Source organism: Mus caroli, chromosome 3, assembly GCF_900094665.2.
Source record: "Mus caroli chromosome 3, CAROLI_EIJ_v1.1, whole genome shotgun sequence".
Taxonomy (NCBI): Eukaryota; Metazoa; Chordata; class Mammalia; order Rodentia; family Muridae; genus Mus; species Mus caroli.
In genome coordinates this window covers 98,184,908-98,196,847 of record NC_034572.1, presented here as the reverse complement: position 1 = coordinate 98,196,847, position 11,940 = coordinate 98,184,908, and the positions used below count along the sequence as shown (strand labels likewise).

At 36.7% G+C, this 11,940-nt stretch overlaps 1 protein-coding gene across 1 annotated transcript in view; it reads left to right on the top strand.

Annotated features, from left to right (window-relative positions):
• The window catches only part of Magi3 (membrane associated guanylate kinase, WW and PDZ domain containing 3), a 192,090-nt gene that overhangs the window by 92,491 nt on the left and 87,659 nt on the right, over window positions 1-11,940 (top strand). Inside the window, exon 2 of the mRNA XM_021159113.2 lies at window positions 5,492-5,608. Within this exon, the coding sequence (XP_021014772.1) occupies window positions 5,492-5,608 (117 nt within the window). The remainder of the gene's footprint in view (window positions 1-5,491; window positions 5,609-11,940) is intronic.

The following is an 11,940-nucleotide window of genomic DNA, read 5'->3' as shown; positions in this document are numbered from 1 at the left end:
GTCATTAGCTGAGCAGAGCAAATGACACATAAGGAAACCCTGTCTCTAAAAAAAAAAAAAAAAAAAAAAAAAAGAAAAGAAAAAGAAAAGGAAAGAAAAAGAAAAGAAAAAAAGGAGAAGAGGAGGAGGAGGAGGAGGAGGAAGGAAGAAATGCATGGTCGGTCTGCTTTTGACGATGCACACCTGTAATCTTAGTATTAGGGAGGCCAATCTGGAAAAGTCAGGAGTTAGAGAGTCTGCATTATTTAATAAGATTCTGTTTCCAATATATAATATACATGCAGCTGTGAGCATAACAGTATAAGCATTTTCCTCAAGACCAAATCTCAAAAGGAACAGAGATGTTTCAAGAACAAAATGAGTGAATAGATAGGCCATCCCCCCCCCCACCCCCACCCCCCTTGCAGAAAAACCCAACAACTTTTGGAGTCAGGGATTTTTAAACTCAGAGCCTGGATCCTACTGGCAAGTTCTTTTCCACTGAGCCACCTTATATCATTCTTCTTTTACTTCTGTTATAATCTTGAAGGAAGCCAGAGGCATAATGGCACATGCTTTGGATCCTAGCACTTGGGAGGCAGAGGCAGGTGAATCTCTGTGAGTTCAAGGAGTTCAAGGCCAGCCTAATATACATAGCGAGTTTCAGGACAGCCAAGTCTGTGTAGAGAGATTGTGTATCAAATATAAAATTAAAAAAAAAACTAAACAAAGTAATAATTTAAGAAAACTTTGAAGGAACAAGTTACTTTTTCAACAGTATAAACTAAAAATAATATAAAACAGGAAAGCTGGACATTATGCTAAACATCTGCTATGTGGTGGGACTGGATAAGAATAAGATTTAGTTTAGAGGCAGCTCACAGTTTAGAGGTAACGAGTTTGAGGGAATCTAATCTAAGGTCAGGGCGCCTGGCACCCATGTGGTGCATGTAGACTCACACAGGTCCATATATAAAGGTGAACATACATAAATCTGTTTAAAAAGAGCATAATTTACTTTAAATAAATTTATATTTTCAAAACTTTAAGGAGGAATGGGGAAGTAGTGTAATTGGTAGAGTGCTTGTCTGGGTTCCATTCCTTCCAGAGCACTGAATAAACCGGTACATACCTGTAATAAACCTGTACATACCTGTAATAAACCGGTACATACCTGTAATAAACCTGTACATACCTGTAATCTTAGCACTCAGAAACCAAAGGATTGGGAGTTCAAAATAGGCCTTTACTTCATAGCGGATAGGGGCTCAGTTTGAACTATTAAAAAGACTTAAATGGATTGGCTTCTGGAGTTGAAGAGTCTCAGACATGACCTCAGAATTATTTTAATCCTCCTGCTCCCAACACACACTTCATGAAGGAGAATGTAAGAAGAACTTGGAGACTGGAGAGAAGTGCTTCATAGACTGGGAAAACACAAGTCTATTGCCCTACTATAATCTAAACTCACAAAAGTTGAAGAGATTATTTAAAAACAAATTCCAAGTATTTAGAAAAGAATAGCTTATCACCCAGAGTCAATATGGATTTCTAAGAAACAAGACATGCCAACTGACCTCATTTTTGCTCTCCCCCTACCCCCTGTTTTATAATTGCTTCTGGATTAGAAAATAGTAAAGACATGTTGTATCTTGACTTTAGCAAGCAGTTGACAAATTCTCCTTACTGTCCTTGTCAAAAAGATGATGAAGTGTGGGTAGATTGCTTTACAGTTGTTTGCATGCTGAACCCACGCCAACGGGACTCAGGGTTAATCCAAATAATAGCCAGTTGCTTTATTCACTGATTTCTCAGTGAGAACTGGTGGTGATTCAGAGTTTGCGGATATTCAGTAACTATGGATTTGTAGCTGTGAATTCCTGACTAAGGACTTGCATATTCAAACTTGACCGCCTGGATATTGTTATACAATTAAAATACCAATTACAGACATTCATCTAGCCAAACTATTTGTCTGATGTATATATTTTTAAACTTTATAAACCAGTTTCACTGTTCATAAAAAAAACCAAAGAATAGAATTCAAAGAGCAAAAAATTTGCATAGGCTGGCTAGGTAAGAGTGTTCACATTATAAAGAATCTTTTGTTTGTATTTGTTTAATAACATTTACATTAGCCTCAGGGAGATTTTTTTTCATTCCCTTAAGATGTCAAGGTTCTGTGAATTAACCTGGGGGGTGGGGGGAGGTGGGTAAGAAAGGAAGGGAGAGGGGGAGGAGAAGGAGGAGAGGGGAGGAGGGAGAGAGAGAGACAGACAGACAGACAGACAGACAGACAGACAGACAGACAGACAGACAGAGATCATATATAGATGTGCCTGCATTATATATTATACACCAGGATCATACAGTACCTATAGAAGTCATAAGAAGGCTTAGGATCAGGAACTGGAATTACAGGCAGCTGTGTGCCACCATGTGGGTGATTTGCAAGAGCAACAAGTGCTCTTAACTGCTGAGCCATCTCTGTAGGACAACAGTGTCCTTGGGGATTAATATATTTGTTGGCCTTCTGATAATCATTAGTAAACTACCTATTTAAGATTTTTTTTTAATTCTTTGAAATTACATAGAAGAAACAATCACTTTATTCTTTAGATTGTCAAGAAGCAATGATGAAGGGACTGGAGACTTGTCTCATCAGTTAAAAGCACTTACTGCCTTTGCAGAGTACCCTGGTTTGGTTCCCAACACCTACATGGTGCCTCACAACCATCCATAACTCTAGTTCCAGGAGATCTGAGACCCTCTTTTTGCCTCTTCCAACTCCAGGACACATGTGATGCACATAAATACATACATGCAGACAAAACACTCATACAAATAAAATAAGAACAAAAACTTAGAGTTTCTAAAAATGTTTGCAGATATGATTTTCAGTTTTAGTGATGCTAAACAGGAATGCTACATTCAGTGTCTAGTTGCACATTTTATTTAAAATGCATTTTGGATTGCAGTTGTCTCATCCTTTTCTTTGTGACTGCCCATACCAGTAGGAGTTGATGGTAAAACCTAGTGTGATTCCAGTTCTGATAATTATGGGCATTATTCTTTAAGTTTAGCCTTTTCTGTGCTAACAGGTTTTTAAAAACATCAAAGGCCCTTAGAATAAGATTGGGTTAACTTCGTTTTCCCTTAAGAAACCCATCATGCAAGATAATTCATGATTTTGAACTTTATTGTGGCTTTATCTTTTAATTATCTCTAAGCTAACAGACATTACTTCTATAACTTAAAATCTAACCTAGATTTTAAGCATTTTATAGTTATCTCTAAATTATGCCATATCTTAGAGGTTTTGAGTTTAAGAAAAGCTAAAGTATTGACTCAAATTATCTTTTTTAGTTATACCTATATTTCCTTTTACCAAGACTAAATCTTTCCCAGAAGATATGTTGGTGAGTCAAGTTTTGTATTTTGGCACTCATGTTACTGTTTTAAATGAAAAGAAGTGGACACATTTCTGTTCATTCAAAAATGCCTATCTATCCAAGAGCTGGAGAAATGGCTCAGCAGTTAAGAGCACTGACCGCTCTTCCAGAGGTCCTGAGTTCAATTCCTAGCAACCACATGATGGCTCACAGCCACCTGTAATGGGATCCAACATGCTCTTCTGGTGTGTCTGAAATCAGTGATAGTGTACTCACATATATAAAATAAATAAATCTTTTTTTAAGCCTATCCAAATATCTGAAAGTTTCAGCCATGTAGTTACAATCCTCCAAAGCTAGAGTCTAATATTTACAAAGAACTTGAGACTCCCTTACCAAATTGTAAAAATACTTCATGCACTCATTATGAGGTTGATTTGCATTCAATGAGTCTTGAGCAGTATTGATTATATATTAGTTTTTTTCAGCTGCTCAGCAATGAGCACATGATGGAGTATAAATAAAAAGACAAAATGATTTTGAATTGGGGTGAGTTAGTGGACCCTATGTGCCTGGACTGTAAGATAGGGGTTGTTCTATGTCCATCATTGTAAATATCTTCAAACTTGTTTGTTGTCATCACAGTGGTTCCTTCCCCCCTTCCTCCATGTCTATTTTTGTTAAGACAAGGGAATTGTTCTGGTTTGTGTTTATTACAATAAGCTAAATGTTATCTCTGAAGTTTAAAAAGAAGTTGATTTCCTGGTTATGTTGCTGTGTAGGTTCTGTGTATTTATATGTAGTAGAAAAGAACAAAAAATTAGAGATGCAGTTTTATGGAATAGTAGATAAAAGGATAAACTGATCAATAGTAAGCTTTTGTTATGAAGCCTTAATGTGAATATGTTGTTCCAAATAAAGCTCAATGTAGTCCGCTAGTCATTTCTTATGCAATGGGATAATCTGTTTGTCTGAGCCTTGATCTTTTCTAATTATCTACAGTCTTGTCTAATGAACAATGTTTATGCTGCTTTTTCACTTAAACTTGTCTTTGTTGCAAATTATAGCTTTGAGATTTCTGCAACCTTCTGTTTACTGTTCCTATTTCCTACTTCCAAAGAAATAACAGAAAACATTTGACTGTCTTACTTATTCACACTGTATTTAGGAATCAACAAGTAGACTACTGTTCTGCCAGGGACAGGTAGTGGGTTTGTTTTTTGTTTTTGTTTTTGTTTTTTGTTTTTGTTTTTGTTTTTTGTTTTTGTGAAGAATAAATTAATTAGAATTAGAGCTTGCCAAAGCTGGAACATGTGAGGTCTACTGCATCCTGAGCAATGTTTTGGATTTTATTTCAAGTGCAATAGAAAGTCATGGGGATGGGGGCATTTTTACACATACTAAATGACCTCATCTGTTTTACATCTCACTCTGGTGACTATGTGAGGCCTAGGAAGAAAGGAGACACAATGAATAAAGGGAAGCTATTAGAAGGGTGTTTCCAGATGAGAAATGATGGTTGTAGATTAGATTAGAATGCCATAGATGAAACTGGTATATGATTTGAAAGCTGACAAAAAATTGCTGATAGGCCTAGAAGACAGAGGTGGAGAGAAATCAAGGATGGCTTTTAGATTTGGGATTGTTCTTCCAGCTGGTGGTGCTGCTATGTTCTAAGAGAGAAAAAACTGGGGTAGATGGTGGAAGAGTTTTGTTTTGTCTGTCTGATATTTGAAGTGCTTATCTGATATCTTCAGATATGCCATCTGCAATGTATGAGTGAAGTAGGAGTTAAATAAAGATAACATATGATCTGAATTTGAAGCTTTTAGGATATGATGTTATTTAAAGCCATGAGACTGAATGAGATTACTTTGAATGTTCATTATATTCTCTGCTCTATATGTTCTCCTGTGTCATAAAATTATACCCAAATTATATTGCAGTCATTTATTTTAATTATAGTACTTATAGTAATTTGGTATTATTTACCTTCTTGTACTGATTTCCATGTCCTGTTATTAACCAAAGGATTTAAAAATATTTGATTACTATTTTATATATTTTAATGAATATCTCATATATTTTGGGGTTTATTTTTCTCTCTCTCTTTTTTGTAGGCAAAGTTATAAATAAAGATTTGCGACACTACCTGAGTCTTCAGTTTCAGAAAGGATCAATTGACCACAAACTACAGCAAGTCATCAGAGATAATCTCTATTTGAGAACCATCCCATGTAAGTGCATGTTGGCATAGAGAAATGAGACTTAATTAAATATCTAGAAATAATTTAGTGAAGTGTATTTTAAAAAAGATTTGAGCAATGGTAGAAGTACTTGCTGCCATGTCTGAGTATGCTTTTCATAACCCACCTAGTAGAACTAGAGAACCAACTCCCACAAGCCGTCCTCTGACTTCCACACTTTCTGTGTGCACATGTACAAACACACAAACACTCATGCATGCACACACATGCACAAGCAACACACATGTACTCATATTCTCATGCATTGAGGTACATGAACATGCTTACAAATATAAAAATATGTATTTTTGTATGAAATTGTGAAGACTATGTTGGGGACATGAATGAAACAAAATTGAATGTGAAGAAAGTTCTCCTGAAGCTTGTATGTGTTCAGTTCTAAGTAGAAAAAAAATTGAAGCCTCCATATTGTGACTTCCAACAAAGTGAGGACTACAATTTAAAAATATGTACTTACCTGTTCTGTTGAAAATGTTTAATTTTCTATTATTTTGTATGCATGAATGCTTTTCCTGCATGTATGTCTGAGCATCACATGCATGCAGTGACCTCTGAGGCCAGAAGAGGGCATCAGATCTCTTGGGAGTGGCATTATAAATGGTTGTGAACTGGGCACGTCATGTGTGTGCTGGGGCTCAAACTTGGATCCAGGTGAGGACAGCCAATGCTCTTAACTGCTGCATCATTGCTACAGCTCCTGTTTACCTGTTCTTAACTAGATTTTATTCCAAAAAGTAAAATTTGAAAGCCTTAGGCACTAAAACCAATTAATTCAAACATTACTGACTATAAAATCTACCCCTTTCCCAGTGAGGAAAGGAAAGCAAGTATTTCCTTCTGTGTATAATCTATTTTGAATTTTTATTTAGTTATAGGTCTTAGTACAGAATCTGGATATTGATGCACTGATGGGCTTTGTTGTTGAGAAATCATGCATACTGAGTTTTGGCTTTAGTTAGTATGGGCTGGGGAAGAATAAAAAGCAGCAAACAAACACATATGAATGCATTCTTTTAGTTACATTTAGTATCTTAGTTACATTTCTTGCTGTGAAGAGACATGATCAAGGCAACTTATGCAAGAAAACTTTTCATTGGGGGTTACTTACTGTTTCAGACTTAGTCTGTGACCATCATAGAGGGAGCAGGCATGGTGCTGGATCAGTAGCTAAGAGCTTTTATGTATCCACAAATTAGAGGCGGAGGTTGAGGGGAGAGGGAGAGCACACAAGAATTGTCTGAATAACCTGGGCTTTTGAATCACCAAACCCCCTCCCTATGACACACTTTCTCAACAAGGCCACACCTCTTAATTCTTCCCTAAAGTTCCACCAGCTGGACACCAAGCAGTGAAGTACAGCGTCCTATGGGACCATTCTCACTCCAAGCACTACAGTTTTCCTTTTCAGTTTATCTGTAGATCCTTTTGGATACTACCTTTCATTCTGCAGGTCTTGGTTGCCTTTCTTTGTTTACTCTTACATAATGACCAGTCTCTCACCAAATCATTGTGCTTTCAAAATTACAGTTCCTCTATACTTAGATCCTTTTCCTGCTTAGCTTATTTTCCCTTCTTCAGCTTCCCTCCATCTCTCCCAACAAAGAGCATTGCATAGAAATAAAGAGTGAAATAACAGAATTTAGAACCTTGACTTACTACCAATCCCCTCCTCCTTCTTTTTCTTTTCTTTCTTCTTCTTTCTTCATTCTTCCTTCTTTTGTCCTCCTCCTCCTCTTCTTCTCTAATTATGATTGCTTAAAGCTTGTTCTATGCTAGGTTTCCCAAGAAAAGTTTTTAGCAGTTGTGGCTTTTGTACTTTGTTCATTTGGATAGATATTAAATTTGGGATCTTATTTTCTTTCCTCAACTATGTTAACCATAGCAAGCAGTTATCCAATTGGTTCCTGGCACAAAACCTTGCTTAAAAAGATTTTTATAGCAATCTGATTTTCATTACATCTTAAGTAACTTAAGTTACCATTATGTCTGATGAACAACTCAGGATAGCATTTTATTTATTTTATACCATCACTTTATTAAAACTCATAAATAAACATATCATACAGTCAGATTAACGTATCCACTCAAACACTTGCCCAATCCCTAACTTAATGTGTGTCAATAACTTGATTCAGTTAGGATAGCCATCCTACAGCCATGGAGCTTTGCTTAGAGTTTACACATTTCTACTCAACTGCAGCTGTATTCAGTGACCCACCACACAAAGGAAGCACAACAGAGTTGAAACTGTAAACACAATTGGCTTCCCATCCTCCATCAGGATGCACGTGTCCTTTTAATTGCATTCCACCTTTCCTCATCATCTAATATTATCTTTTCCTCTTCTCTCTACTTAAAAAAGAGTATTATAAAAAACTTGAAAAACAAATCATTCACTCAAATTAACCAGGCCCAGAGTCTGTACATTTCCCTGAACTTCTAAACAGTTTGAATAGCCATTTGGAATGGAAGCTGTGTAGCTCCAAACTGTATTTACACTTTCACTGTTGGAATATATTTTATGCACTTACCCACCATCAAACTCACAGGAGAACAGAAAGGCTAAATGTTAGGAATGAGGAAGGAATGCACTCAGCTAATGGACACCAGTTATAAAGGAGGCTACAAAGCTAATTATCTCTTCTACTTCTAACTCTGTTGTGGACTTCTCAGGATAATGCTTTTAAGTTTCATAGATGTCCAGTTCTCTCTTCCCTTGATAAAATACATTATGGAAAAATAAAGATGTACTTCTAAGACTGTCTTCCTTACTGTCCTCTGCCCCATCTCATTTGTTGCCTGTTAGTTTGCTTTATTATCTCGGGTTTGCATTTCTCCATACTTTGGTATTTTGTCCTAGAAAGAACCTACAATCTAAATAGTTTTAGTCCATAGAATGCAAGGAGTTGCAGCCTTTCAGAGCTTAATAGGACTTCTTAGCCTGCTTACAAACTGAAATGTCTAAAAATTCCTTCCTGAACCTGGAAACAATGATACATTAGTAGCATTTAGCAAACTGACTGGTCACATCTGTTCTTTAAATACCATTCTTACTAAAAGATTCCAGATCTGTGTGGAGAAAATTCTGATAACGGGTCTGAGACAATAAAAGTATAAATGAGTCTAAATATCTGGTTGTACTAGAAAGCATATAAATGCTTAAAACATTATGCAGACATACCATAATTACACAGAAGCCACAAAGAGGAATTTACTGACTAAAACCTGAGGTCATTAGAAGAAGAGAGGTGTAGGCAGGTCGAAGCATGGTGTGCAAACAGACAGGCATTCTTGTGGGAGATGCTGGACTATATAGTAGAACAGTATCATGGTCCTTCAGAGAGGAAGAGACTGTGCTATAAGGTATTTTCTATACCCCAGCATCAAGGAGAGCAGGGCAGAATATGGCAGGCCCTGAGCAGAGATAATAGAAATATAGATTCAAGAAGTCTGAAGTATCTGGAGAACTCTTTGGAGACTATAGAGTTAACCATTCCCAATGGTTACTCAGGGCTTGGAGACATTTGAATTCTAAGCACTCTGAGCAGAGAGACCCCACTCAAACGAAGTTAAATGAATCAAGGCCTCAAAGGACCAGGGAATATGCATGTAACTTCTCTTCCAGAAAGAGAGAGTGGTTTTTACCTTACAACCCATGCCAAATTAATATTTCCTGCCTGCTACCTGTAATATTGGGACATTGTTCTTCTACCCTCCAGTACAGTGCTAAGCTTTGTCACTAGAGGGCACAGGACGGATTCTGGAAAAAGAACAGGCTTCTTCCATTGGTTTGAGCTTGTTTTGGTCTTTTTGTTCTTGCTTTGCAAAATGATATCCAGTTAATTTCAGCAGTACCCATCAGTCAGCTCTCAGTGGGATTTCAGTGATGCCAGTGAGGTGCTTGTCAGCATAAACTGCAGCACCCTCATTAGTAACTTCCTGAGTTCTACTGTGATACTACCAATTGTTACATTGTGACACTTTTGGAGGATCAAGCCACCTTCCTCAGTGGATCAAGCATGGTCCTTGATTGATACAGTAGCACCTACAAGAGGTTTCTGGCAAGTTCAACAACTGTTCTAGTTAGTTTTCTGTTAACTAATCCGAGCACTTGGGAGGCAGAGACAGGCAGATTTCTGAGTTCGAGGCCAGCCTGGTCTACAAAGTGAGTTCCAGGACAGCCAGGGCTATACAGAGAAACCCTGTCTCGAAAAGCCAAAAAAAAAAAAAAAAAAAAAAAAAAANAAAAANAAAAAAAAACCCAAAACACCCTTTACCCACTACCATTCCCATGGGCAGCTTGCTGGTCAATCAGGTTAGAACTCTAGACTGTTCTGACTCACTTCCAGCCTTGACCCCTGAACCAGCACTGTCTCTAAGCAATCCAGCAAGATTGTTCACTCAGTAGACTGTTAGCACATCTGTTTCAATGAGATCTGAAACAGTTTTAGGAGTGTTCCTCCATGGCAGGCTGTTGCCACTTGGGTATTCTTCCTCAGATATAAGTTGGTGGGTTTTTTTTGTTTTTTTTTTGTTTGTTTGTTTGTTTGTTTTTTTTTTTGAGTTACCTTAGAATTCTTGTTAAATCTCAGTTAATTCTCTGTAAATACTGTTATTAGCTCTTTAAACCTTCCCTGTTCAAACCATCCTATGACTTTTTCTTTCTCTTTTCTGGATCCTGACTGTCAAAGAATTGGTAATGATAATGGTCTCAGAAAACATACTCTCCGGGAAGGGATCTTGAGGGAGTTTATGGTTGTATTCTTGATCTAGAACCAGTACTCAGTGAGGAGTAGGAGACATACAGCTCATGACAAACTGAGAAATTACAGTTTAATCATGGTATCACCTGTGGTTGTCTATGAAAAATGCCAAATGAATCCAGTATCTTAGGAGCCCAAATAGCTGCTGCACTTGGTTGATGTAACAGTAATAAACAGCTACAAATATTGTGATGTAGGACAGAGTGCTGCATAGGGAATCCTGTGCTACAGGAAGAAAGTTAGTATGCTTTGGTCTAATATTTCATTATTATGAACTAACAAGATTTTAATGACTTGTAAATGATCTCTACTCAATACAGACACTTAATAGGGGAAATCTGTTTTAAAATGGAATGTTAGTACAATGTAAGTGCAAAGTAACTAATTTAAACCATGTATGTGGCTCATGTCTGTAATCAGAACTTGATGCCAACAAATTTAAGAGCAGCATGGGCTGTAGAACAAGACCTTATTTCAGAAAAAGTTCTCTAGATTTGATGATATAAACTATGATTTTTTTTCACTCCCAAAATGAAAGTATAAGACATATTAAACATCCATTGTATTATTTGATAACTTTTGGTCTTGACAAATATTTCTAGATATAGAACTTTTTCTTTGGCTTTGTAGTGACATTCGCAGCTTCTTAAAAGACTGTTTAAGGCCAGGCAGTGATGGCGCACACCTTTAATCCCAGCACTTGGGAGGCAGAGGCAGGCAGATTTCTGAGTTCAGAGCCAGCCTGGTCTTCAGAGTGAGTTCCAGAACAGCCAGGGTTACACAGAGAAACCCTGTCTAGGAAAACCAAAACAAACAAAAAATAAATAAAGAGACTGTTTGAAAATGTCTTCACATTGGAATTAGATTACAGATTGTATCATATAATTTTTATGATGAAAATATTTTACGTTTCTTTTGAGTTTGATTTTACCTTGAAATATCTAATGCTTTTACATCAGAATTTCAAATTATTATATAGTAGTGTTCTACAATATTTACTCCTTCTTTTTGCATTTTTTTTCTGCTACAGTGTTTATGAAGGATTGAACTTTATAGCAAATATTTTCATAGTAGGAAATGCTAGGGGATTTTACTGGGTGGTATTCAAATAAGTAACCTCCAGCTCTCCCAGCAAGGCTAATAGCATTACATGCAGTCCTGTCTTGAAACTGCCAATTTAAGGACTTAGCTTTCAAAATCTGCTATTTCTTGAAATGGTACCCCATAGAATTTGTATGAAGCATAGTTATGCATATGATCATATTGATGTTGCTTTTGTAAGAAAGACCCACCATTAGCAGACAGGGCCTTGCAAACACACTTGTAGGGAGTAGCCGCCAGTAAGACTGAATTGCTTTTATTTTTATTTTTTATTTTTTCATTCCCACAAATTTTTATTTTATATTAATAAAATTAATTCATTAACATGGCTTTCAAACAGAAGGAAACAAAGCCAGGGTAATGGCTCCTTTGTTTCTCTTCCTAAAGGCGATCCTTTTAAGCTTTCTCCTCTGTATATAAATTCTATATAGATCCACT